The 25630-nt window shown below is 45.8% G+C and overlaps 1 protein-coding gene and 1 non-coding gene across 2 annotated transcripts; one reads left to right on the plus strand and one right to left on the minus strand.

The window, feature by feature from the left end:
* Positions 1-962: 962 nt before the first annotated feature.
* On the minus strand, positions 963-25386 carry MYOC (myocilin). Its single transcript, XM_004454734.4, has 3 exons — positions 24724-25386; positions 4333-4458; positions 963-2356 (listed from the first exon to the last, which is right to left on the minus strand). Exons 1-3 carry the CDS (start codon positions 25283-25285, stop codon positions 1572-1574), a joined length of 1473 nt encoding a protein of 490 aa, XP_004454791.3. The 5' UTR covers positions 25286-25386; the 3' UTR covers positions 963-1571.
* LOC111763250 (U6 spliceosomal RNA) lies at positions 2814-2920 on the plus strand. Its single transcript, XR_002796150.2, has one exon. It is a non-coding gene; the product is annotated as a U6 spliceosomal RNA (small nuclear RNA).
* Positions 25387-25630: the final 244 nt, after the last annotated feature.

A 25630-nucleotide genomic window follows, 5' to 3' on the forward strand; every position in this document is an offset into this window, starting at 1 on the left:
ATATAGGAGGCAAACATCCAAGAGAAGTGGTCCTGCGCTACCGGGGGCAGCAGCAGAAGAGCCACAGGTGCCCAGAGATGGGTCTAGGAAGAGAGAGCCCGAGCACCCTGAGTTTCTTATGGTGCAGGTGGCCTCCTGAAATGGTCCTCATGGGATCCAGAACAGACTAGGAGAAAGCACACTTGGTGGGTCTAGCCCAGAACATGAAGGACACCAGGCTTTGGAACTGGAGATAGAGACATGCATGTCAGCCACAGATGCTGGGACCTGCACTGATAACAAAAACCAGGAGTGACAAAAAATGTACACAGAAAAATGGACCCCTACTGGACTCCTACCCCACTGTGCCAGAATGCCACCCGAGTCCCCTCGCCTGCACTCCTCCAAAACACAGATGCCACCTCAGGGAGAATGGGGAAAAAGGGAAAAAAACCTGAATTGACTGATAACACCCTGCTGGGACAGGGCCCAAGCTGAATTGGCAAAATTAAGTATTATAACATTCAGTACCCTGGCAGCTCATTTACAGAAAAGTAAGTTCAGCTATAGAAAAATAATATAACATTTCCTCTCCTAATGTGAAAGCCATGAAAGTTATACCTGTGAATTTCATACCCATACCCATATCCATGACATGGCTTATGAAATTCAGACCATTAACAGCAGATAAGACCCAAAGTAGAGCTAGGGTGAGGAGAGGGTGAGCTGGGAGAAGATGGAAATGTTCAGAAAGGGTCGAGAGTACCAGGAGATGGGGTGGGAAGGTGTGTGGATTCCACTGTCACCCTGGGTGATACCTCACAACCAGATACACACACACACACACACACACACAAACATATACTCACACATCTTTATCATCCTGCAATCACATTGCCCAAGCCAAAGGATTCTCTGTTGGTTGGAATCTGCACTCTTCTTTTAACCTTCTCTTATAAGTAGCCCACCAAGTTCAAGGAGGAGAATGTGTCATAAGATGATTTTATTTCACAGGGTAAAGGGTTATGTAATACCCAACCAGACTACTTGAAGCAATAGAAGCCAGCTGTAGTAAATACCCCTTAAGTCTGTCCAGTGCTGGTCATAAAAACTGTTTCTCTTCCTTCAGAAGTGCTGCTTTTTATTTTGGCTACAGTAACTGTACAACAAGCAAGTGCAGGGGATAGCCCTGGACTCCACATGGGGCAACCTGTTTTTCCCAAATACTTCTCCAAATGTATCCTCTTCAACCAGTGAGGGCCATTTATTAAAAACCTTGTGGTTTTTATCAAGAAACCACCATGCATTATAGCTTTTGTTCAAAGTCACCCGAAAACTTAAACTATTTCTATAAAACATCCCTTTAAAACCCAGTGGAAGGAAAGCACATCTACTATAATATGAAATTGCCTAAATCCCCAGGTCACTATTCCAGCGCAGTCAGACAAAGTGGCAATGCACATTCTTGTGGACTAATGAAAGCTTGGAAAGCAGAGACAAGTAGCGTGGGCTTTGGATGGCTGGCCCTTCCTTCAGCCTGCTCCCCTGAACATCATCTCCCTCTGCCCTTCTTGGTATATATCGGAGACTGTTCACATCTTGGAGAGCCTAATGTCATAGGTGACCATGTTGAAGTTGTCCCAGCCGAAGAGCTTCTTCTCCAGGGGATTGTAGTCCAGCATACTGCTATACCTGTAGCGGTTCTTGAACGGAATGGTCAGGGCTTTGCTGCTGCCTGTGCCTGTGTCATAAGCAAAGTTGACAGTCGCATCAGCAGATGAGTAGCTGCTGATAGTGTACAAGGTGCCACAGATGATGAAGGCATTGGCCACCGACTGCTTGCGGATGTTAGTCTCCCAGGTTCGCTCAAGCTCTAGATTCTCTGGGTTCAGTCTGGAAAGGACAATGGCACCTTTGGCCTCCTTGGTGCTGTAGATGACCCAGAGGCCCGTCTCATCCACAGCTAAGTCAATGTCTGTGTATCCGCCCCAAGAATACGGGAACTGCCCCCGGTAGCCAGCTCCAGGGATGTCCTTCTCAGCCTTCACTGTCTCGGTATTCAGCTCGTACCTGACCACCGCCCTTGAGTTGGACCGCTGGAAATAGAGGCTCCCCTTGTACACCACCGCGCCCGTGCTTTCCAGCGACGTGGGCAGCACGTGAACCTTGGAAGGGTAGCCGTGCACAAATTGGCTGGGGTGGTCGTACTCGAAAACTTGGCGGACATCTGTGCCAACTGTGTCAACTCTCCATGTTGTCTCCCGAGTGTGGGGGTAGGTGGGCTCCGGGTCTCGCATCCACACGCCGTACTTGCCAGTGATTGCCTCCGCTGTTCTCAGAGTGACAGGCTCTCCTACCCAAACCAGTTCTCCACAGCCTGGATAATGAGGGAAGAAAGAACATTTATCCATAATCTTTCCAACTCCTGAGAGTGACCATGTGGAGGTGGAAGCACCACAGAGCAAGGGCCTTAGAGACCGTCTGGGTTTAACTCTGGGCTGTGACTTTCAATAAGTGACTTCACCCTCTAAGCCTCTTCCTCACTTGTAAAAGGAGGGTAATGGCATCTGGAGAAGTAGAGCTGTTGTTAAGTAGTATATATTGATTATACATGTAAAGTATTTAGTATGGAGCAAATGCCTAGTAAATGTTGCTCAATAACTGATATGACTCAGACTTCACGGGATCAGTTGTAAGAACGAAGTCTGTGCAGGAGACTTAACTATGTTTGTGATATTCTACTTCAGCGGGCAGTGAACTTAATGACTGCTCTTTGTATTACTCTCCATGGCTATTATGCCTGATTTAATTAATGACTTAAAAAATAAGAAAGAGTGCTCGCTTCGGCAGCACATATACTAAAATTGGAACGATACAGAGAAGATTAGCATGGCCCCTGCGCAAGGATGACACGCAAATTCGTGAAGCGTTCTATATTTTTGATAGCCAGATCCTGAGCCTCAACAGACTCCAGCACCTACAATCTGATTTATTGGACTTACCACACTCAGCTAAGATGGAGGTGAAGAAGGACAACCACCACACCATGGAGCCTAGAGTGATTACAACTGAAAATGGGAGGATTGCATCCAGCATCCAGGTGGAATCTGAGCCTCCTCTTGACATAGAGGTGCAATGGACACAACCAATCCAGTGTCCACATAGAAGAGGTGGCATTGGATTGGGAAAAGTGGACATAATGGACAAAGGGTATGGGGAAAGGCAGGAAGAGATGAGAGGTGGAGGCGTCTTCGGGACATGGAGCTGCCCTGGATGGTGCTTCAGAGGTAATCACCGGACATTGTAAATCCTCACAGGGCCTACATGATGGAATAGAGGAGAGTATGGGCCATGATGTGAACCAATGTATATGAGGTGCAGAGGTGCCCAAAGATGTACTTACCAAATCCAATGGATGTGTCATGATGATGGGAACGAGTGTTGTTGGGGGGGGGGGGAGAGGGGGGGTGGGGGGGTGGGGTTGAATGGGACCTCACATATATATTTTTAATGTAATATTATTACAAAGTCAATAAAAAATAAAAAAATTAAAAAAAAAAATAAGAAAGAAAAAAATCAATTCATCATAAGAATAATCTCTATAAAACAAAGTGTCTCCAACCCTGATCAATGAGTGGCATAGTTCAAGCATCATGAGATAAAACATGAATATCATTTTTTAAAATATTTAATGAAGAGATGATTGGAGACTTAGATTTAACTGAATCACAAAAATCGCTGTGCTTTAATGGGTCCCTTCGATTTCCTCACAGAAAGTAGAGACTCCGTTGCACACAGCCCAGAGAATCATATTTTGAATAGTTCATAACCCTACCCCATCCCTACGCATGCCCTTTAGTGCTAGCAATAATTGTCAATTACACGGAGAGTCAGTTTCTGAAAACCACAATCTTAGCCTTAAGGTCAGGCTGTCAGGCAACACTCTGAAAAAGGGTAAATTGTACTTTCTATTAAGAACCCAAAGTTCAGAAAGGATAGCCTTAGTAGCAGACTACACGGAGATTGGCCCTGAGATAAAGCTAGGCACTGCTGAAAAATGTAATTCTCAGGTGTACTTAATCCCATGGAACAGTCAAAGAGATGAAATAAACACATCCCTCATTTCCCTCCCTGCCCAGCCCAGCGCAGCCCAAATGGGAGTGATAAAATACAGGACTTCCTGCCAGCCTGCCCTGGAAGGGCACAGAGAGGAGGGTCTGTCCCATTCCCCCTCCCCTGCCTCTGCTCCCGGGGGAGTTCGTTCTTGCCCGGGGGTGGGCTGACCAACCGTGAACTCAGAACTACACATGATCAGCCCCTGTGGCATGAAAGGGAAGGCATCTCCCGTCCTACCCGCATCTCCCTCTTCACTGCTGGGATGACTGGATGGACTCTCCTTCAAGATTCGGGGAGCAGAAACCTCAGTTAATTCTGACTTCAGTTCCTGGAAGTCCAAATTCTCCAAATTCCACTTAGACGCTGAAAAAAAAAATCAATAAAATGGTACTGTCAAGAGAAATAGTCTGAAGATTGCTTTAGTGATGATGGCATTGAAATAGGTTTCCAAAGATATGATGTCTGAGATTTGTTTTAAGATGCTGGGGAGGGGAGGAAAGAGAGGCATAGATAAAGTAAGATGGGGCTGTGCTGATAACTGTTGGAGCTGGGTGAGCGTCTGCTGGAGTTTGTTTTGCTCTCTCTACTTCTGTGAATGTTTGAAAACTGCCATAATAAAAAGCTGAAAATAATTAATTGCATATTAGCCTGCCTAACATAGAGTAGGGTATTCAAAATAAGCTAAAATAAGCTTTTACACAATTAAAATAATTCTCACTAACAGAGCAGGCATAGCTCAGTGGTTGAGTGCCTGCTTCGCACAAACGAGGTCCCAGGTTCAATCTCCTGTACCGTCTAAAAATAATAATAATAAATTCTCACTAGATGGTATGATTTTAGTGATATGGGAAAGTCTGAAATTCAACAATTAACAATTCTCTACTTAAAGTTGCTTTTTCATTCCCTTTGTCATAATGCAAATATTTCTGTCAGAAGTAACAGATTAAGCTTCTGTTGGTTAGTTGAAATACTCTAAGTCCCTTTTCGAGACCAAGTTTGTATAAGGAAGAGAGGGAGGGTTCAAGATTCCTACAGGAATTTAGAGGAGGTCTTGAGCCATGGGCTAGGAAAAGGGGGGCAGGCTGAGAGCCGTATGTGCAGGGGACATTAGGTCGTTATGGTGTGTCACACCTCATGTACTTCTGCATAGGTTTATGGTCAAAAAACAGCCCCTGAATACAAGGCCAAAGCCACAGCCACGAGGAGCAGGCTTGGCCTTTTCTCTGCTGAGCTTCTCAGTCATTCTCTGCCCTGTCAGTGACTGACGGCTCACACCCCAGGATTCTCAGGTGTCCAGGACAAGCGGGAGATAAGTGCGCGCAACGCATGAGGCTGTGCCCCAACAGAGCCAAGAGGAGGTCAGGAAGATTCTCTGTTTTTAGTGTTTGTTTGCACAACTCCCCTAAATTTACACCCCAGGCACAGAGGATTCTAGTGGACAACTCCTAATCCTTCCAGATATACCACATTTCATCAGTCTTAAGCCACACGTTCTTTTATATTTTCCCATCTCTGGAATCGAGGTGCCCTCTTACAGTTGCCGCAGTTTAGCTCTGATGAATTACAGCATGAGAAAAGTTTTCTCCCTGAAAGGAGTGGAAAACACTCAGCTAAGAAGTTCTCAGGCTGGGGCTGGGCCTTGGGGCTGGGGGCTGGCTTTTGTTCCAGCAGGGCAGCTGATCCCAGCTCAGCCCTCACTCAAGTTCCCTCTCCTGATCCCACCTGCATCCTCTCTGTCCCCTGCCTTTGTGCGGCTACAGCTGTTAACCTAGCCCCGCTAACGTGAATGCTCTGGGGTGGGAGCGCCCTCCCAGCTTCTGAGCTATCCCGCAGTAGGCCAGGTGAGTGCAGGCCGTTAAGACCCTTAGGCCAAAATGGGAGGCCAACTGGAGGACATCTTGGATCTGTGCTTCCTACTCAGGAGGGAATTGGGAAGCGCCCCCACTGTGCAGCAAGTTGCTACAACAGTGCTTTGTGGGAACACAGGCTCCTGGACACAACCAACTTTCAGCAAATGACCTCTTTATTACTTGCACAGCATAAAGGGTCCAGAAGGGCATATAACCTCTGTTATTTACACAGCACAAAGGTCCAAAAGAGCAAGGGAAAGAAGTCTCATCACCGCCCATCTCCCAGTGCAGTCAAAAACTGCTCCAGGTCCAGGTTATGGATGGCAGCTCGGCATGCCCTATTTTGAGTCAGAGAAGGGAGACCAACCTATACTGTTTGATGTGGTATTTCTCCACCCTAAAGTGAGGGGGCCCTGCCACTGAGAATCCTTACCCTGACTGGCTTCTGGGGCTGCTTGTTCTTAATTTCTGGGTTTAAGGTCTGGCTGGGCTTTTTCATTAGACTTAACATTTCCCCCTTGCAGACAGTGGCACACCATAGAAAAGTGGGGGTAGCTGAAGACGGAAGGATGGCCTTTTAGTGAGAAGGCCAGAGGGTGGCTGTTTGGTATGTGTTTGTGACTTTTACAAGAAAAGGAGGTAGGGGAACCTCTCTGGAGCCCTCAGAGGTACAGCGAGCCCAGTATTAGTAGCTGGAGATAAAAGGTGAATAAAATGTGATTGGTCCATGTTGGAAACTGAGGCACAGTGGCTTCTAAAGGAGAGACGTGCTATCTCCATGCTGGTGCTGTCTCCAGGACTTCGCTTGCAACCTAAGGAATGCAGTGATTGGGAGTTCAGGGCAAATGGGCTGAAGCTGTTAGAGGCTGAAAGAAAAGATGAGCTCATACCTTTTGTAAAGAATAGAACACTTAGACTTTGTACCTTGAGATAAGATTTTTTTAAATTCCTTAGACTATAGTTAATGCTGATAGTTAATACGTGTTGCTCCTTAATGTCACCGTATGCTATGTAAATGCTAATGTTTATGTTTAATGGCACGTAGGCTGCTGTGGACCTGCTTGTAGACACATACATTGGGGTATATAAAGAGCCCCTTGTAAACAATAAAGTTGTCTGATGAGCTTGAGGCTTCATTGTTCTCGGAACCCCTGATCCCAATCTCTCTTTTGTCTTTCATTCCCGATACCCTTCGGGGTCGCTCGACTCCGACTGGGACTCCGACTCGGACTGGGACAGGTCCATGCCCTTGAGGAATTGGTAATCTGGCAAAGTCCCCTTGTCCTAGGAGTAACAAGGGTTTGTTTTAGGCTGTGTGTTGGAAACCAGGTTCTTAGATAATTCAAATGGCTCCAAGAAAGTCCAGGAACATTTGTGTTTCCCTGAACCTCCTCTCCCTGCCTGAAGAACTGTGGAGGTGATAAAACTCTGCACTTCATTCTAGGAAGTGTACCTTGGCCTAGGAGGGTACCCAAGGCAGAGGCCCACGCCCTGGCTCAGAGGTATGTTTCTAGACCAACCCTGGGGATGCACCAACAGCTTCCCTCCTCTCCCAGACTAGCAACCCACCCAAAAGAGGAACTGGGCTGCATGCAGAGGGACAGGATGCTTGAGGTTTCCTGTTCTCTTGTGCTACAGGAAAAAGGTAAAAGTGAGTACACTCCCTTCCTGTACAAGGGATGGCAGAGCTGTTGGTAACCATGCCTGCCTTCTAAAACCCTGGCCTTCATCCCCTCTGTCTTTGCTTCTCCCATTGCCGACACTTTTCTCTTAGGCCTAAGAGACCTCTGCCTATCAGGAACAACCTGGCAAGCCTTACCTGCCCAACCTCTCACTCTAAGCAGAGGTTCTGGTAAATTCCAGCCAGTGTAATTGCTCAAAATCATGTCATTAAGCAAGCTCGCTGAGTTTAGCTGTTTTCCTTTCATTTGCATCTCTCCTTGGACTCTTGCAATCTACTCCTCAAGATAATTCAACTTCTTTTTTTTGTTTAAATTTATTCTCACTATCCTGGGGTTGTATTAGGCAATGTGAAGTTGAGAGAAATACTGCAGTGGCAGACAAAAAGTCTGTGGAATTTCCCCACCCACCTCCAGCTCCCAGCCCTTTAGCCTGGGGCCCCACAAGTGTCACACAGAGTCGCTGTGAGCCACCCCTCCCCTTCACCCAGCTTCTTCCTCTCTGCATCTGATACAATTTATTTTATTCTGTGAGAATAGCTAGGATGGTTATATAATGTAGTGATTGAGAAAAGATGTGTATTGAGAAAAGTAGAGGTACACGTTTGCAAGTAAGCGAGAAGAAATTTAAGAAAAGAACTACCCCCTTTTAGCTACAAGGTATGAAAGAGAGAAAACAGGCATTTTCACAGGGGGGATGGCAACTAAGCACTGAGAGACAGCTTCTTCATGGAAGGAGCTGATTAACAGGCATTTACAGCGCTTTCCACATTGCAAAGCATTTTCATATAATTTATTTATGTTATCTGGTGCTGTCAAAGTCAGAATCTAGAATATAGGTCACCAGGGAAGGGGTGGAGGTAGGGAATGGGAAATTTAAGACTTAAAATGTACAGGGTTCCTATTTGGAGTGATGGAAATGTTTTGGTAATGGATGGTGGTGATGGTAGCACAACATTGAGAATATTATTAACAGCACTGAAATATACATGTGAATGTGATTAAAAGGGGAAATGTTAGATTGTATATATTGTAACCAAATAAAAAAATGTTTAAAAATCCATGAAAATGGGAAACGGATAGGGCATCCGCCTACCACATGGGAGGTTCAAGGTTCAAACCCCGGGCCTCCTTGACCCGTGTGCATCTGGCCCATGCGCAGTGCTGATGCGTGCAAGGAGTGCCCTGCCATGCAGGGGTGTCCCCCACGTAGGGGAGCCCCACGCACAAGGAGTGCACCCCGTAAGGAGAGCTGCCCAGCGCGAAAGAAAGTGCAGCCTGCCCAGGAATGGTGCCGCCCACAGGGAGAGCTGACACAAAATGACTCAACAAAAAAGAAACACAGATAACTGGTGTGCTGATAAGGATAGAAGCGGTCACAGAAGAACATACAGCGAATGGACACAGAATGGGAGTGGGGGGGTGGGAGGGGTGGAGAGAGAAACAAAAAATAAATCTAAAAAAAAAAATCCATGAAACTACACTACAGTGAAAACCAAGTTAAACCATGGACTGCAGTCAATATACAATTATAAAAATGTGCTATCATCAGTTGTAACAAATGTTCCACACCAATGCAAAATGTTAAAAATAAGGGGTATATGGGAATCCTGTATTTTATGCATGATTGTTCTGTAAACCCACAGCTTCTTTAATAATGAAAAAAAAAGTTACAGAGGAAAAAAGATTTTAGGAGTGCAGTGGGCACCTAATAAAAATGAATTATTGCTACCACTTGTTAAGTGGATGTGGCTCAAGTGCCTGCCACCCATGTGGGAGGTACTGGTTTGATTCCCCTGCCTCCTAAAAACAAAACAAACGACAAGCAAAGAAGTGAAAAAAAACAACTCAGGGTAGCTGATGTGGCATGGTGGTTGAGCGCTGGCTTCCCACATACAAGGTTTCAGGTTCAATCTCCACTTAGGCATATAAAAAATTTTTTTTTAATTAAAAAAATTGTTTTTTTAAATTAAAAAGAGCCAGGCATGATGCTAACCGCTTGGTATTCATTCTCTTCCTCATAACAGTCTTGAATGTGAACGTTATTGTCCTCATTTTGTAAATGAGGAAACTGAGGCTGAGGTTAAGTAATTTCCAAAGTCCCATAGTTAGTAAGTGGTGGGGCTAGGGCTTGAACCCATTCTGCCAAGACAATAGTAGCTGTGAACCTTCGCTATCAGTTATCAATTTATTGCCTCTCAAACTCCGAATGCACCATTCAATACATGCTGTGATAAACAAGGTGTTTCTCCTTTAAAGTGAGCTCGGTGCTGAGCTGTCTCTCAGTAGGGGGCGCGGTAGAGACACTGCCGTGTCCCCGGGCGGATCCTCCGCGTGCGCGGGTGAGGGCGGGCGACGTGGAGCGCCCCCTCAGCCCCAGTCTAGAACGCGCTTCCTCTGTGTCCCTGCAGCCTGGGCCGGGTGATGGCTTTTCCACAGCTCTCTGAACACGGAAACCAGAGACCCCGCTTGCAACCTTGGTGCTCTGAATACCGCCTGCCTGCTCGTCCTCCTGGACTCTGCGAGACCCTTGCGGCGCTCTGCAGGGCGCCCACCCCGCCCACGCCATCGAATGCGGGTGGTCTGCTTCCCGCCCGCACGAGGGTGACCTTTTGCCACTCCAAAGCAGCAATGCCCGGCCCAACCAGCAAATTTCCCTGCTATATGATGAGCTGCGCCTCTCGTTCCCGGATGAGGGCTTAACCCCTTACACTGTTGCTGTTCTTTGAGTACTCCCCATCAGCCTCTAGGGTACCATATGGAGTTTTATATCTTATAGTTAAGTTTTCATCATAGTGAATAATCCTTTACTTTAAACTTCTCCTGCTTAACCTACTGTGTGGTTTCCATCTCCTCATTGGACCCAGACTGCTGCCGGAGGCTTTGCAAGAGTCTCAGAAGATTATTCAACCCTATGCAGAGTGACCCACTCTCAAAGCCAAGCTCCCTGCTCCCAGGCAGTCCACCCAGTGATCCCCATCTTCCCACCAGCTTCCCACCAGCACTCCCTCCCCCAAAAGGAACCCAGCACAGGGTTCTGGCAGATGCTGAGTTCCAGGCTCCACCAACGCCCTCAGGGCTCTAGCAGGAGGTCGTTCAGCTCTCCCACTTTCTCCCCTCAAGCTCCTGGGACCTGGCCTCCTATGCTTTCTTTGGAGTAAACAAGAACTACATTAAAACACAAGGTCAGGGAATGGCTTCCAGAATGCCTGAAGGGCCAGTTCTCAGTTGGCAGGCAGGATGGTTGGATTAGGAGCCTGACACCTTCACAGCTGGAAGCATCTGGATGGTCAGGCTCTCAGAATAGAGTTGTCTGGCCTGAGGACTGAAGTCTGTGGGAGAGGACACAATACTGGCAGGCAGGGAAGCCTGCAAACTTGCCTGCTTTCTGATGAGCTGGGCCTCACCTTCCCAGGAGAGCTCTAAATGCCTTCCGCCGTTGTGGCGAAGAACTTGGACTGGGCCAGAAGTCGAAGCTTCTTAGTTCAGCCCTGTCATTTATCAGCTGTGACTTTGAGCAAGGTACTGAACTTCTCAGAGCCTCAGAATAATTAGCTGCACAAACTTACAAGGTTGTTTTGAGGATTATGTAAGAAACTAAATGAAAAGGTCCACAATAAAGATATGTCAAAAATTTCTCTTGAATGTTTCAAAATCAATCACATTTCATTCTGAGTGTGGAGAAAACCAAAAAGAGATCATGAAGGGAAACGGACTTTTGCCCAGTGGTTAGGGCGTCCGTCTACCATATGGGAGGTCCGCGGTTCAAACCCCGGGCCTCCTTGACCCGTGTGGAGCTAGCCCATGCGCAGTGCTGATGCACGCAAGGAGTGCCGTGCCACGCAAGGGTGTCCCCCGCGTGGGGGAGCCCCACGCGCAAGGAGTGTGCCCGTGAGGAAAGCCGCCCAGCGTGAAAAGAAAGAGCAGCCTGCCCAGGAATGGTGCCGCCCACACTTCCGGTGCCGCTGACGACAACAGAAGCGGACAAAGAAATAAGACGCAGCAAATAGACACCAAGAACAGACAAACGGGGGGGGGGGGGGGGGGGATTAAATAAATAAATAAATCTTTAAAAAAAAAAGAGATCATGAAAATACTGGTTATTGTATCAAGCAGTTAAAATTTTTAGGACTTTTATTTTCCTTTTTTTTCCTACTAAAATTCAGTCATCTCCTGTGTGGTGAGGGGGCCCACGCTCAGTGCTGCCATGCACAAGGAGTGCCATGCCATGCAGGGGCGCCTCCGCATAGGAGTGCCCCACGTGCAAGGAGTGCACCCTGCAAGGAGAGCCACCCTGCATGGAAAAAAGCACAGCTGGCCCAGGAGTGGCGCCACACACGTGGAGACCTGACACAGCAAGGTGAGGCAACAAAAAAAGAGATGCAGTTTCCCAGTGCTGCCTGATAATGCAAGCAGACTCAGAACACAGCGAAAGGACACAGAGAGCAGACAACGAGGGCGGGGAAGGGGAGAGAAATAAATAAAATAAATCTCAAAAAAAAAATTGGCAGGGGACTTGGCCCAGTGGTTAGAGCATCAGTCTACCGCATGGGAGGTCCACGGTTCAAACCCTGGGCCTCATTGACCCGTGTGCATCTGGCCCATGCGCAGTGCTGATACGCACGCAAGGAGTGCCATGCCACGCAGGGGTATCCCCCATGTAGGGGAGCCCCACATGCAAGGAGTGCGCCCCGTAAGGAGAGCCACCCAGCGCGAAAGAAAGTGCAGCCTGCCTAAGAATGGTGCCGCACACACGGAGAGCTGACACAACAAGATAACACAACGAAAAGAAACACAGATTCCGTGCTGCTGACGACAACAGAAGCGGACAAAGAAGACGCAGCAAAAAGACACAGAAAACAGACAACTGGGGTGGGGAGGAAGTGGAGAGAAAAAATAAATAAATCTTAAAAAAATAATTCAGTCATCATATGGTTTAAAGGTTCATGTGTGTTACAAAAGTCTGGAAATTCTCTGCATGTTCTCCCCTAGCTCCCTTATCTCTACTTTATAGACTCACATTCTAGAGAGCTTAACATAGAAAATGAATTTATTAACTCAGTAACATGCCTTTTTATATATTGGCAATTGACATTGTAATGATTTTTGTAGTCATTTTCTGTCATTGCCTGAAAAGTTAGGTCAATAGTACATAAATAAAGAGAATGAAGGAAAAGAAGAATGCTGACAACATGAGCAAGTTGTCACAAAGACTCTAGGGAAGTGAAGATTAGCTCACAGGCTATTCTGAGTGTGGTCCAATATAAACTGTCCTTAGAAGCAATGTGTATTATAGTAACATTAGCTATGTATTGATATTTTGATTATTGAATGACTTGCTAAAAAAATAGTCCTTTGTGGTTATAATCCATTTACAGGTTGGCCCCATGCCAGGCACTGTGCCAGAATGCTCCCCGTGTTACTTCTAATATGCACAATAACCAGTCCTCTTGGGGAGGTTATCTCCCTGTTCAGTAGATGAGGAAATGAATCTGCAGCACTTGAGGTGGACACCTTGGCTCCCAACCTCACATCCTGGCCACCCACCTTTCTCCAGGTGGCAACCTGCCTCACACAGGTGTTCCTGCTGGCACCTGGCTCAACTGCCCTGCCCGGTGTCTCTGACCTGCAGTGTGGGAAGTCTGCAAGACCAGCTTGGCACCCACATCTGTCTACTGTGGAAGTGTGATATACCCCATGGGGTAACCCTTGGCTGACAGGTATTGGACCCACAGATAAATGCTCCCCTCTTCTGCCCACATTCTCTGTAGCTCCTCAGAGGTTCTTGGTGAGATCAAGTTTCCATTGCCCACTGTGGTGACCAACTTGAAAATGCCCTCTCTCCCCTTACTGGCTTGTACTCTTTCCCTGTCTCACTTCCCCTGTTCCCCACTTCTCTTCCCTGAGTCCCATCCCATATAAACTACCTCCATACAAGTCGTTGTCCCAGGCCCTGCCCTCCGGAGGACCAGACCACTGCAGAGGCTAACTAAAAGGTAAAGCGGGGCTTCTCTTGTGACATTGACAACTAATCCTAATTTATCTTTTGGTAAACTGCATTTTTCTAATCTGGGCTTATTTGAAAGGTTAATGGACAATATTTCACTATACTTACTATATACAAATGATTTATAAAATTTTATGTATAAATAAATTTAATTATTTTAACAAAGTATATTAAATATTCGATATAATTTAATATATATATAATATATATTATGTGTGTGTGTGATTTCCATGATTCTGAGGAGATCTTTTTCTGTCTAATAATTACATGGTAAAGAAAGTGGTAGTGACAATTTGAATTGTAGGGGGATAAGAAAAGGTACACTTTCTCAGGTCTTACCTTTGTTCACTCAGCTTCACTAAGCCCTCACCTGCCTCACCACCAACACCTCAGTATTGGCACCCCTACACAAAAACACCCACACTTTTCCAGTTCCCCAAAATACTACTTTGCCCCTTAATCTAGGATCCTGAAGATGACTTTTGTTCCAAGTATTTCTTTCCCCAACATTTAAGTGTACTTTTCTAAACGTAACATGTCTTTCAACTTTATGTTCATCTTTATGTTCAGTAAACTAGAGGACAGCTTGGAGTTCTGGAACTTCAGGTAGAGATACCTGAATTCTTGTCCTGCTTTGCTGCTAACTGGCTAGGTGGCTGTGGACAAGTTCAGTATTCTCTCTGGGCCTCAGTCTTCACATCTGGAAAAATGAGCCTGTGGCACCAGATGCTTACTAGGTCCCTTTCCAGTTCTACATTCTTGTACTAATATAATTTCCTGCACATGAAAAAATCCACTACTAGAAAATAACTTTCATGTTTGGAGTTCATTATAATAGGATTTTACCCTTATTTAAAAAGTGGAGCAACTGAAAAGGGCAATAAAATAAAATAAAATTAGAGAACATGCCCAATGAATTCCCAACACTTGTTAAATGACCGCAAGACAATAAAAAAAGATAAACACCACTTCTGTTTTCACACATACACATACACACATGCATGGGTTTTTGTTGAGAATGTAACTTCATTCAGTTAACAGTCTGAAATAATGAATGCCGTATAACAGTCCTAATAATAATGCTTTCATTTGTCCTCAGAGACTTAAGTTCAAGTCGTAGTTCTACAACTAACCAGTTGTTCAACCTTGGGCCCCTTAGCATCATCAGACTTCACTTTCCTTAATTGTAAAATTCAGAATTGAATCTCTTCCAAACCTAATACAGGATTTAAAAATACTTTATAATTTTACTTCATTTGAACCCCATAAAAATAATTATGCACAGCAGGAATTTTCAATGCCATTATACAGGTAAGAAACTAAAGTGCAGAGGGCTAAATGGCTTGCCCAAAGTCACACTCAGACATCGACTTTTAGGTTTTCTAGCTTCACATCTATGTAGCTCTTGCTTTCATGTAGAAAGTTTATGTGTGTGTATGTGTGCACATATGCGTGTCAGGTAACACACACATATATATAACATAAAATTTCCCATTTTAACCATTTTTAAGTATACAGTTCATTAGTACTAATAAAATCCATGTTATAAACATAATGTATATTATACAACATTTTTCATCACCCCAAAGATAAACTCTATTAAGTAGTACCAACCCCCACTTTACCCCTACTTCCTCCAACCCCTTGTAACCTGTAATCTACTTTTTATCTCTATAATTCTACTTATCTAGATAATTCAAACAAGTAGAATCATACAATATTTGTCCTTTGTGTCTGGTTTATTTTACTCAACATAATGATTTCAAGGTTTTCCATGCTGTCGCACATATCAGAACTTCCTTCCTTTTAATGACTGAATAATATTCCATTGTATGTATTTAACCACATTTTGTTTATCCATTCAATTGTTGGTGGATACCTGGTTCCTTCTATCTTTCAGCAGTTGTGAATAATGCCTCTGGGAACATTGATGTGCAAATATCTGTTAGAGTCTGTGCTTTCAAATCTTTTGGACATATACATAGGAATGAAATTGCTAGGTAATTAATTCTATGTTTAACTTTTTGAGGAATGAGGAATTTTATTTGTAAAAGTTTCAGTGTTGAAAGAATAGTATAATACTCCCATGTATGGTTCCCCTAGATTGTTAATATTTTGCCACACTCACTTAAGCTTTCTTTCTCTTACTCTTCATGTATTTATAGTCCTTGCTGAACCATTTGAAAGTAAATTGTAGACATCATGGTACCTGACCCTAAGTACTTGTAGCAGTTTGGCATTGTTTATGAATTCAACAATATTTATTGGTTTATGTTTGTAAACTTATCTGTCAAAGGTATCACTTTTAGTTAGTTAAATTATGATTAAGACTTTGTTTGGACCATGTTGGTAGAGTGTTGAGTCCCCTTCCCTTGGTGGGCATGAACTCACAGAGAAAGAACATGGCAAAGGACAGATTTGGGAATTTTGAGCTGGAGCCTGGGAAGTAAACACACAGGAGAAGAACACAGAGGAACAGAGACATGGCAGAAATCCCAGGGAGAGAGACAGAGCCATTCACCTGATAGTCTACAGTTGGCCTTGTGGAGATGTTGCAGCAAAGCCAGGAGTTCAGAACCACAGAAGAAACCCAAGATGGCACTCAGAGAGGGGGAGGAACTGATTTATCATGCGCAGGCCCAGAGGAAAGAAAAAACCTCCAAATTCTGAGCCGCATTTTTCAGGTTTCATAGGTTTAAGTAGGATTTTATATGGGATCAGCATGTTTTCCCTTATTAGCTAACGCATTACTAGGCGAAATTTTGCAGGTAGGGTTACAGAAGCAGAAGGCAGGTGCAAGGTTGCGGGCTGATTTACAGAAGCAGGGGCCAGGGTGGTTTGTTAGATTACAAAAGTGGGGGGGGAGGGTGGGAGGGGGTGGGGGGGCAGGAGTCCTTGGTTTGATATTCTCCTACAAGGCCATGTTCTTACAGGCTGATTTACAGAAGCAGGGGCAGGAGTGGCTTCTTAGATATTTTTTTCTGCCAAGTTTTGCTTTTTATTTCTCAACAATTCCCTCCTTTAATGTCCTTAGTATTTTACAAAACACACGTATGTTATTAAGATTAGTATTTTTTTAAACTACATTCCAGTTTTTGGGAGTTGTAGTTGTTAGTTCATTCCCAAACCATAATCCAAGCAGTTTGAAGAGAAGCAGGAATTACAGGGAATAGGAGTTTATCTAGCCAGTTGATGGCAATTCTCAGTGGCTCCAGGCAATTCCGATTATCAAGGGACAGTCAGGTACAGGGGGAATTGTTCAGTCATCTTGTTTTTTGTTGGAGTGTGCCCTTTTAACTCTAGTGTGATGAATCCAAGGGGCAATACCTGAAACTTTGAGAGCAGTGGGGGTTAACAAGGGTAACAGGATGTGGGCCAGTCCAGGCAGAGGGGCTTTGTTTTTAGTTTTTTGGTTTTTTTTTTACCCAAACTAGGTCTCCGGGTAAGTGTGGGTATACTGGGTGGCCTAATAGGATGGGATCCCAAGACAGGACAGTTTTGTGAATTTGGGTTAGGGTTTTTCCTAACTGCTGGAGGGTAGAATCCTGGCCAGTTTTTCCTAGGAGCCTGAGATTTCCCCTGAAGGTTTGAATAATTAGGGGTGGTTGTTTAAACAGAATTTTAAAAGGTGAATAGCCTGAGGGTACAGGAATGCATCTGACTTTAAGGAGGGCTAATGGGAGCAGATCTACCCAAGGGAGGTCAGTTTTTTGGTCTTTTTTTTTTTTTTTTTTTACAGAACTTGGCTAGGGTGGTTTTGAGGGTTTGATTTAAGTGTCTTACTTTCCCTGAGCTCTGGAGCCTATATGCTGTGTGGAGCTCTCACTTAATTCCTAACATTTTGCTAGCTCTTGGATGATGGCTGCCACGAAAGCTGGGCCATTGTTGCTGCCTATGGATAAAGGAATCCCGTGCCAGGGAATTATTTTTCAGAGCAAAGCTTTAGTTACTTCTCTTGCTTTTTTCAGTGCAGGTGGTAAAGGCTTTTACCCAGCCCAAGAAGGTGTACATTATTACTGATAAGTACCTATATCCTCAACTTGGTTTTATTTTTGTAAAGTCCCTTGTTAAGTTTTCAAAAGGGGCAGTTCCTGTGTGTTGGGTGCCGGCCGGGCCTGGGGACCTGGGGGGTTTGTTTTTAGGGCAGGTCTGGCATCATCTCTCTATTCATGGTGGTGCAGAGTGAGGTCATCCGGGCAACGTCGTAATATTTTCTGAGCAGGGCTCTTAAAGCAGTCTTTTCCCAGTGGGTGAGCTGGTGGTATTGTTGAACAGGGGTGTAGTAGGCCCCTTTGGGATGAAGACTTGGCTATCTGGGAGTAGCCAGTTTTCCTCTGGGTTTGGTGCATTTTTCTTTCTTTGCTCACTTCTGTTTCTCCCAGGTGTAGTTTAGTTTTTTAATGCGTTGCCCTAGAAGGGACAGGTGAGGCGCTGGCAGCAGGGCCTGTAGTTTGAGGGCTTTTTGGCTGCCTGTTGAGCTGCTTCATTGGTTAGTATATTTTTGGTAACTGTATCTATTTTCTTTTGATGTTCCAGATAGTAGATGATGGTGATTCTGCTTGGCTTCCAGACTGCCTCTAGTAGTTGAAAGACTTTTTCTTTTTTTTTAGTTTTTTAAATTTTCCCCCTGCAATTAGAAGTCCCCTCTCCTTATAAATTGTTTCATGGATATGCATAGTAGCGAATGCATATTTAGAGTTAGGGTAAATGTTTACTGTTTGCCGGGTGGCCAGTTTTGGGACTCGAATTAGTGCCCAGAGTTTTGCTTGCTGTGCAGATTACCCTTTAGGTAGGGGAGCTGCTTTTATTACTTGTTTAGCTGTAGTGACTGTGTATTTAGCAAGCCTCTTTTTATTTCTGATAAAACTGCCACCATTTGTGAATAGGGTTTGATCTGGCAAGGAAGTGGCCTGTTCTGGAGGTTGGGGTGGCTGGTATTTACTTTTTTTTGTTATTTCTGCGAAGGTATGTTCGTTCAGAAGGTATGTTCAGGAGTTCCTCTTTTGGTCAGCAGGAAAGTGGCAGGATTTAGGAAAAGAGGTGGGGGAGTTTTTGAAGTTCTGTGGGAGCTGAGTCCAAGTTAACTGAGTCTTTTATTGAGTTTGGGATTCTCCCATTTAAAAGCAGATAGAGGCTGGCTCTGGGGAGCTACCTGCAAGCAGGAAAAAAAGCATCCTTTAAATTCAGACACGTAAACCAGGCAGCCCCAGGCAGTTCTAGCAGCAGTGGGGAGTTTCAGGGTGAAGTATATCCTCCTTTTCTTTTCTTTTTTTAAAGATTTATTTATTTATTTCTCTCTCTCCACCCCCTCCACCCGCCCTGGTTGTCTGTTCTCTGTGTCTATTTGCTGCGTTGTCTTCTTTGTCCTTTTGTTGTTGTCAGCAGCTCGGCAATCTGTGTCTCTTTTTGTTGCATCATCTTGTTGTGTCAGCTCTCCGTGTGTGCAGCGCCATTCTTGGGCAGGCTGCACTTTCTTTCGCACTGGGCGGCTCTCCTTATGGGTGCACTCCTTGTGCGTGGGGCTCCCCTACGCGGGGGATGCCCCTGCGTGGTGGCACGGCACCCCTTGCCCGCATCAGCACTGCGCATGGGCCAGCTGCACACGGGTCAAGGAGGCCTGGGGTTTGAGGCGCGGACCTCCCATGTGGTAGATGGGCGCCCTAACCACTGGGCCAAGTCTGCTTCCCTATCCCCCTTTTCGAGGTGGCCTTTCTCAATTGGTTGGGTCAGGACTTTTAAGGCTGCTGCTAACAGGGAGACCTGCTGTTTCATTCTCTTTTTTGCTTCCCTCTCAGCAGTTTTGTCCTGATTGAGGAATACTTCGTTTGTGGCTTGGAGGAGCTGGGAGATGTTTATCTCAGTGAACCCGTTTTTTGAAGTTTTTGTTTGATGTCTGGTGTCGCCTGGGCGATGAAAGCTGCGTTGACCATTCTCGGGTTCCTGGGGCTTCTGGGTTGAACGGGGTGTAAATCTTGAAGGTTTTGCAGAGTCGTTTAATAAAAATTTTTCGGAGGTTTTTCAGGTTTTTGAGTGACAGAGGCTGTTTTGGACATGTTTGTGAGTCGCCTTGCTCTTTCCTTACTCCTCTGAGGAGGGCTTTTCAATACCGCTGAAGGGCAGCCTGCCCCTGTTCTGTGTTAAAGTCCCAGGCTGCTTGAGCTTCTGGTGCTGCCTCTCGGGCCCATTCCTCTGGCTCTAAGACACCTGCAGGGGCCTGTTTTCGCAACCACTTTCTGGCATCTATGAGGATTCGGCATTTTTTTTCCATATTGAACAGGGTTAGGATGAATTGGCAGCAGTTATTCCAAGTGAGGCGGGTGGGTTTGGAAAATGAACTTTGTGAGGTCAGTAAGAGCCTGAGGTTCTTCTGAATATGAAGGGGTGTGGTGCTTCCAGTTTAAGAGATCTGCAGTTGTGAAAGGCTGATAAAACAGGGTTGGCCTCCCGGGTTGGACTGTTCCATCGGCACTGATCTGAGCTGGACCCTGTGTTTCACAGAGGGGCATCTGAGCACAGGTTGCACTTACCGAGGTGGTTGTTTTTTGTTTTTTTTTGCCAAAGGGATTTCAGGATCTCCCTTGGGGGGGGGGGGGGGCGGGGCTGACGGGCCTAGGGAGACTGAAGGTAGAGGAGTTTCTAGATTTGCCAGTGGAGGCTCCAGGGCAGGGAAATGTCCTAAAATGGATGGAACATACAGTGGAGGTAGTGGGTTTTCTTCCGGAGATTTTTGTAGAATAATAGCTTTTCGAGATCTGGCCACTTGAGTTACTAGGACCCTGCTCTGACCCTTCCTTTCAACACAGAATCGAACCTAAGGGGGCACGGTTTGGGCAATTTCTAACCAGGAATTGATGTAGGGAAACTGATCAGGGTGGCCGGGGGTCCCAGTGACTGCCTGCCAAACTGTACGAACCTTGGCCACCTCTAGGGTTCCCTCTGAGGGCCAGTCAACACCAAACATGGGCCGCTCCACTTTGCATAGGGTTCGGAGAGTTCCGGGGGACATACAGACACCATAGTCCCTGGAAAAGCCCTTCTTGAAGTTTTTTTTAAACACACAATTTAAGACTGTGAGTTTGGATTGTGATGATCCCATCCCTGAACTGGTGTCGCAGGACAAACAAAGGCAGGGAGCCTTCCATGAGGCCACTCAGATGCCCGCCTGTCCATGTCTCTCACAAGAACTTAGGCTCGTCTTAGCTAAGGCATCTGTGTAGAGTCCAGATTAGCCATTATGCCATATGACGTAGCTGCAGAGTGCAGGCTGGGGCCCACTCAGACTCCTTAGCACAGGTGGTGGAGCCACAGACTGTATCAGCAGAGGCAAACCTCCACTGTCCCCATTCATTCACTCAATCATGCAGATGTTTCACAGTCCCACCCAAGGGACTACCCTGTCCTGGAATCTCTTGAGATTTTGGGAAGTGATCAGTCTCCACTTCCATCGGGAGACAGGTCTGACTGAGACTCAAAACCCCAGGGCCTTACCTTGCTGGCGTCCACCGATGTTGTTCAATCTACCTCTCCACTGAGTCAGGCCGGGTGGGAGGATGCGGCCCACAGGGATCCTTCCCTGAAGGAGGCCCTGTCAAGGGGACAGGTGGCGCCACCTCGTTTGTGTGTAGAGATCTCTGTCAGCTGCACCCACCAGTCCCAAACCTGAGGCTCAAGAGGCCACTGCGGTTGGGTTTCCCAGTCCGGGAACCACATGTTGCAGCAAAGCCAGGAGTTCTGAACCACAGAAGAAACCCAAGACGGTACTTAGAAAGGTGGAGGAACAGATTTACTATGTGCAGGCCCAGAGGAGAGTAAATCTCCAAATTCTGAGCCCTGTTTTTCAGTTTTCATAGGTTTATATAGGATTTTATGTGGGATCAGCATGACTTTTGCTTATTGGCTAACGCATTGCTAGGCAAAATTTTGCAAGTGGGGTTATAGAAGCAGAAGGGAGGTGCAAGATCACGGGCTGATTTATGGATGCGGGGGGGCCGGAGTGGTTTGTTGATTACAGAAGTGGGGGGTGAGGGGCAGGATTCCTTCATTTGATATTCTCCTGCAAGGCCATGTTCTCAGGGGCTGATTTACAGAAGCAGGAGCAACAGTCGCTCGTTAGATTTTTTTTTCTGCAAGGTTATGCTTTTTATTTCTCAACAAAGAGAGCACAGCATCTGAGCCCAGAGAGAAACAGAGTCCCAGGAAGAGAGGAACCCAAGAAGCCTGAACTCTTGGCAGATGAAGGCAGCCATTTTGCCACAACACATGGCAATAGACTTTGGTGAGGGAAATAACTTATGGTTTATGACCAGGTAACTGTAAGCTTCTAACCCAAATAAATACCCTTTATAAAAGCCAACAGATTTCTGGTATTTTGCATCAGCATCCCTTTGGCTGCCTAATATAGTACTTGAGCATGTTTCTCCTAAGAACAAGGATATTCTCCTACATAACTTTACTACATTAAGTCCCATTATTGCACTCAAGAAGTTGACCATTAATACAGTAATATAATCTAGTAAGCAGTCCATATTCAAATTTTCTCAGTTATCCCACATATGTCCCTTGTACCTTTTCTCCTCTGATGCAGGAGCCAATCCAGGATCAAGCAGTGCTTACAGTTAGCAGGTTTCTTTAGTCTCCTTTAATATAGAATAGGCTTTTCCTTTTTGCTTTTCTTTCTTGGCGTCAACATTTTTGAAGAGTCTGGGCTAATTGTCACAATCTGGACACCAAACAGTGAATATTTGGGAGCACAGCTTCCACAGAAAATGACACATTGCTGTCTTCCCAACTGCTGGGAGGAGAATACCCCGCCCCCTCTCCCGCACAGGCACAGCCTCATCTTCAAGCAAGCAGGAACCAGGATGAACAGAAGGGCATCTGTTAGAAAAAGCCACCCTAGGACATTGGCGACTTAAAGCAGAGGTTCTCAAATGGAACAAAGAGTTGGCAACTTCCCAAAACAAGATATTGAGGGAAGTGACAAAGAAGCTTCAGGACCTGTGTCCCAAAGAAGCTTTGAGCAGCCAGTAAAAACTGTCAGAAACACCTTTCTTAAAGCTCCAGGAAACAGTTAAGGACTGCAGTAACAGGGCAAGCACGAAATCAAGAACAGGTTACTTTAAAGCAGTAGGATTTCATGGAGCCTTGGCTGGCTACCCTCTCCATCCCTCACTGGCTCTCCCAGAGCCAGCTTGTGCTCCCGGTACAGATCCCCAGTCCAGTTGCGGAGTGAACAGAGTGACTTTCGTGCCCACACTGGTAGCATGGATGCCTGGTCCAGTCTGTCTGGTAGTGGCCCAAGGGAACTGCTGTGCCAGAACTTGGCCTGTGTGTGCCAGAACTTGTCCCACAGAACACTGGGGGAGAGCAGTCAAGGTGCTGCCTGGGGCCAGGGATTCAGTGCAGTGCCCAGGACTGTGAGAAAAAGGGGGAAAGGGGATATTCCTGTCTGCTTAAATGGGGAGATTTCTATGCCCAATACAAGACACATGTGCAGAAAGGATGGAGGAGGCCCCTATACTTTGGCCTGAATCTATTCATTAAATTTATTATATGAATAAGCCCTGAAGGAGAGCACTCTCACAGGTCAATCCTCAAAGACTGCGAAAGGTATTTTCTTTTATCCTTTGTTGTTGTTGTTGTTAGTTCCTGGCATCCAAAGAAAGGGTTGGCACAATATTAGCTGGGTACATGGTAAAGGAACAGATGCCTCAGAGCCTAAATTCCTGTGATAACCCATTAAAATATCAAAATTTCCAGGTTTAAACAAAAGATTTTAAAACATACAAAGAAACAAGAGCAATGGCCTAGGCAATGGAGAAGTTAAAGCATTAGAAATCATCAGTGAGGAGGTTCAGATCTGCAACATTCCAGACAAAGATTATTTTTTAATGGTCCAAAATATACTCACAGAGCTAAAGGAAAACACGGGAAAAGAACTAAAGGAAATCAGGATAATGATAGAAGAACACAGAGACCATCAATAAAGGGAAGGACATTATGAAAAAGGACCAAACAGAGGTGAAGACCACAGTGTGAGAAATTAAAACAGCAGACTGGAACTGGCAAAAGGAAGAACCACAGAACCTGAAGATAAGACGATTGAAATCATCTAAGGAACAGAAAGATAAAGAAAGAAGTGAACAGAGTCTGAGGAACTTGTAAGACACCAACAAATATACCAATATATACACTATGTGAGACCCCAAAGGAGAAGGAAGAGAAAAAAAGGCAAAGAGAATATTCAAAGAAATGATGGCTGAAAACTTAAGGCGATTACATAAGTGAATATCCTTGTTCATAGGAAATGTACTTGGAGGTATTGTATGTTCAAGGAGTATGATGTGTGCAACCTCCTCTCAAGTGTTTAGAAGATTAGATAGATAGATAGATAGATAGATAGATAGATAGATAGATAGATAGATAGATAGATAGATAGATAGGCAAATGTTAAAATTAGTGGATCTTAGTATCTAGGGATTGGGGTAGCAGTATGTTGGAGTTCTCTGTATGGGGTTTGTATTATTTTTTCAACTGTCCTGTAAGTTTGAAATAATTTCAAAATAAAAAATTAAAACAAACCAAACAAAATCCTACCATCTATTATAGTCATTTCCTAAATAGAGCACATTTTAATACCAAAGGGTTAGAATAACAATCTCTGAACAAAGATTCGAAAGAAAAACAGTGGCAACTTTATACTGATGACATACCTATACCTGTCCTATCCCTATACCAGTACCTATACCGATACCTACTTATACCTATACCTATACCATACCTATATCTATTCTCATATACCTCGCCCAGTCATTTTCTCAGTTTGCTATGGACTGTGAAAATATTGTCACAGACAGCCACAAGAACTCAGAACCACGAACCTCAACAAAGCCATTATTAGCTAAATTAGTAATAATATATGGAAGATTACTACTAATAATACGGCCCTGGTCTCCTTAATTCATCTGCCCTGTGCTAGATATTCAGTCTCTGGGGAAAAGGAGAGAGCAGTAAGGGCGGCCTGGGCTACCCATAACTGGTCACCATGAACTGTCACTGCTGACCTCAGGGGCCCTCGTCTCCACATTCCTACCATTCCTGGAGCCTGGTGGCACGTCCTGAGGGGCATCTCGGGCCTGGAGACACTGGCCCCTTCGCAGTCTTGCTGCCTCCTCACTGCTGCTTTCCAACCTCCTGGCCAGGTCCTCGTTCTCTTGCCCCAGTTGCCTCTTCTCTTCCTCCAGAACAGACTTGTCTCGGAGGAGGTTGCCATAGGCTGCCTCCAGCTCCCTGGTTTGTGTTTCCAGCTGGTCCCGTTCCCTCCTCAGGGTGTCCAGCTCCCTCTGCAGCCCCTCCTCGGCCTCCCGAGGCCCAGCAGGCTGAGCCACGTCCAGCCGGTGGAGGAGGCTCTCCAGGGAGCTGAGCCTGGCCTTGGTGGACTCCAGGTCTGCGCGCTGGACGCTGCTGTCTCTCTGCAGGTCCTGGATGGCTGACATGGCCTGGCCCTGCTCGGGGCAGCTGGACTCACTGGGGCTGGCCACACTGAAGGTGTACTGGCATCGGCCACTCCGGTCGTTGGCCTTCTGGAGCTGGGCTGTCCTGGCCCCCGTGCCATACACAAGGCAGGCCAGAAACAGCAGCTGAGTGGCTGGCATCTCGGTCCCGCAGTTGCAGCAACGTGCACAGGAGCTCTCAGCTCTTTGGCTGGCTCTGCTATGCTGCGGGGATTCTGGGTGAGCGGCCCCGGCAGCTCCTGCCTGAGCTCCAGAGAGGTTTATATACACAGGCAATGCGTGGGGGGAGACGAAGTGGCCACGTGAGGCAAGGCAGGGCCAGGCTCAGGGGGGTTGTTTTCACACTGCCAACAAGGTTCTTACAAAAACAGCCTTCAAAAGTCTGTTTTTAATTTCTTCTAAAAAATAATTAATGTTCCACTATACACACCCCACGCCCCCATCATAGTCCCACTATCCCCACCCTGTTTTGCCCGCACACACTCA

Source organism: Dasypus novemcinctus, chromosome 13 (assembly GCF_030445035.2).
Source record: "Dasypus novemcinctus isolate mDasNov1 chromosome 13, mDasNov1.1.hap2, whole genome shotgun sequence".
Taxonomy (NCBI): domain Eukaryota; kingdom Metazoa; phylum Chordata; class Mammalia; order Cingulata; family Dasypodidae; genus Dasypus; species Dasypus novemcinctus.

Bases quoted from the DNA above. Each gene is read 5' to 3' on its own strand.
- MYOC (XM_004454734.4), bottom strand. From the start codon at position 25,285: ATGCCAGCCACTCAGCTGCTGTTTCTGGCCTGCCTTGTGTATGGCACG. The intron at 4,459-24,723 runs GTAGGAATGTGG...TTTTTTTTTCAG, and splicing joins GCCACCAGGCTCCAGGAATG to CGTCTAAGTGGAATTTGGAG. The intron at 2,357-4,332 runs GTAGGACGGGAG...CTCATTATCCAG, and splicing joins CAGTGAAGAGGGAGATGCGG to GCTGTGGAGAACTGGTTTGG.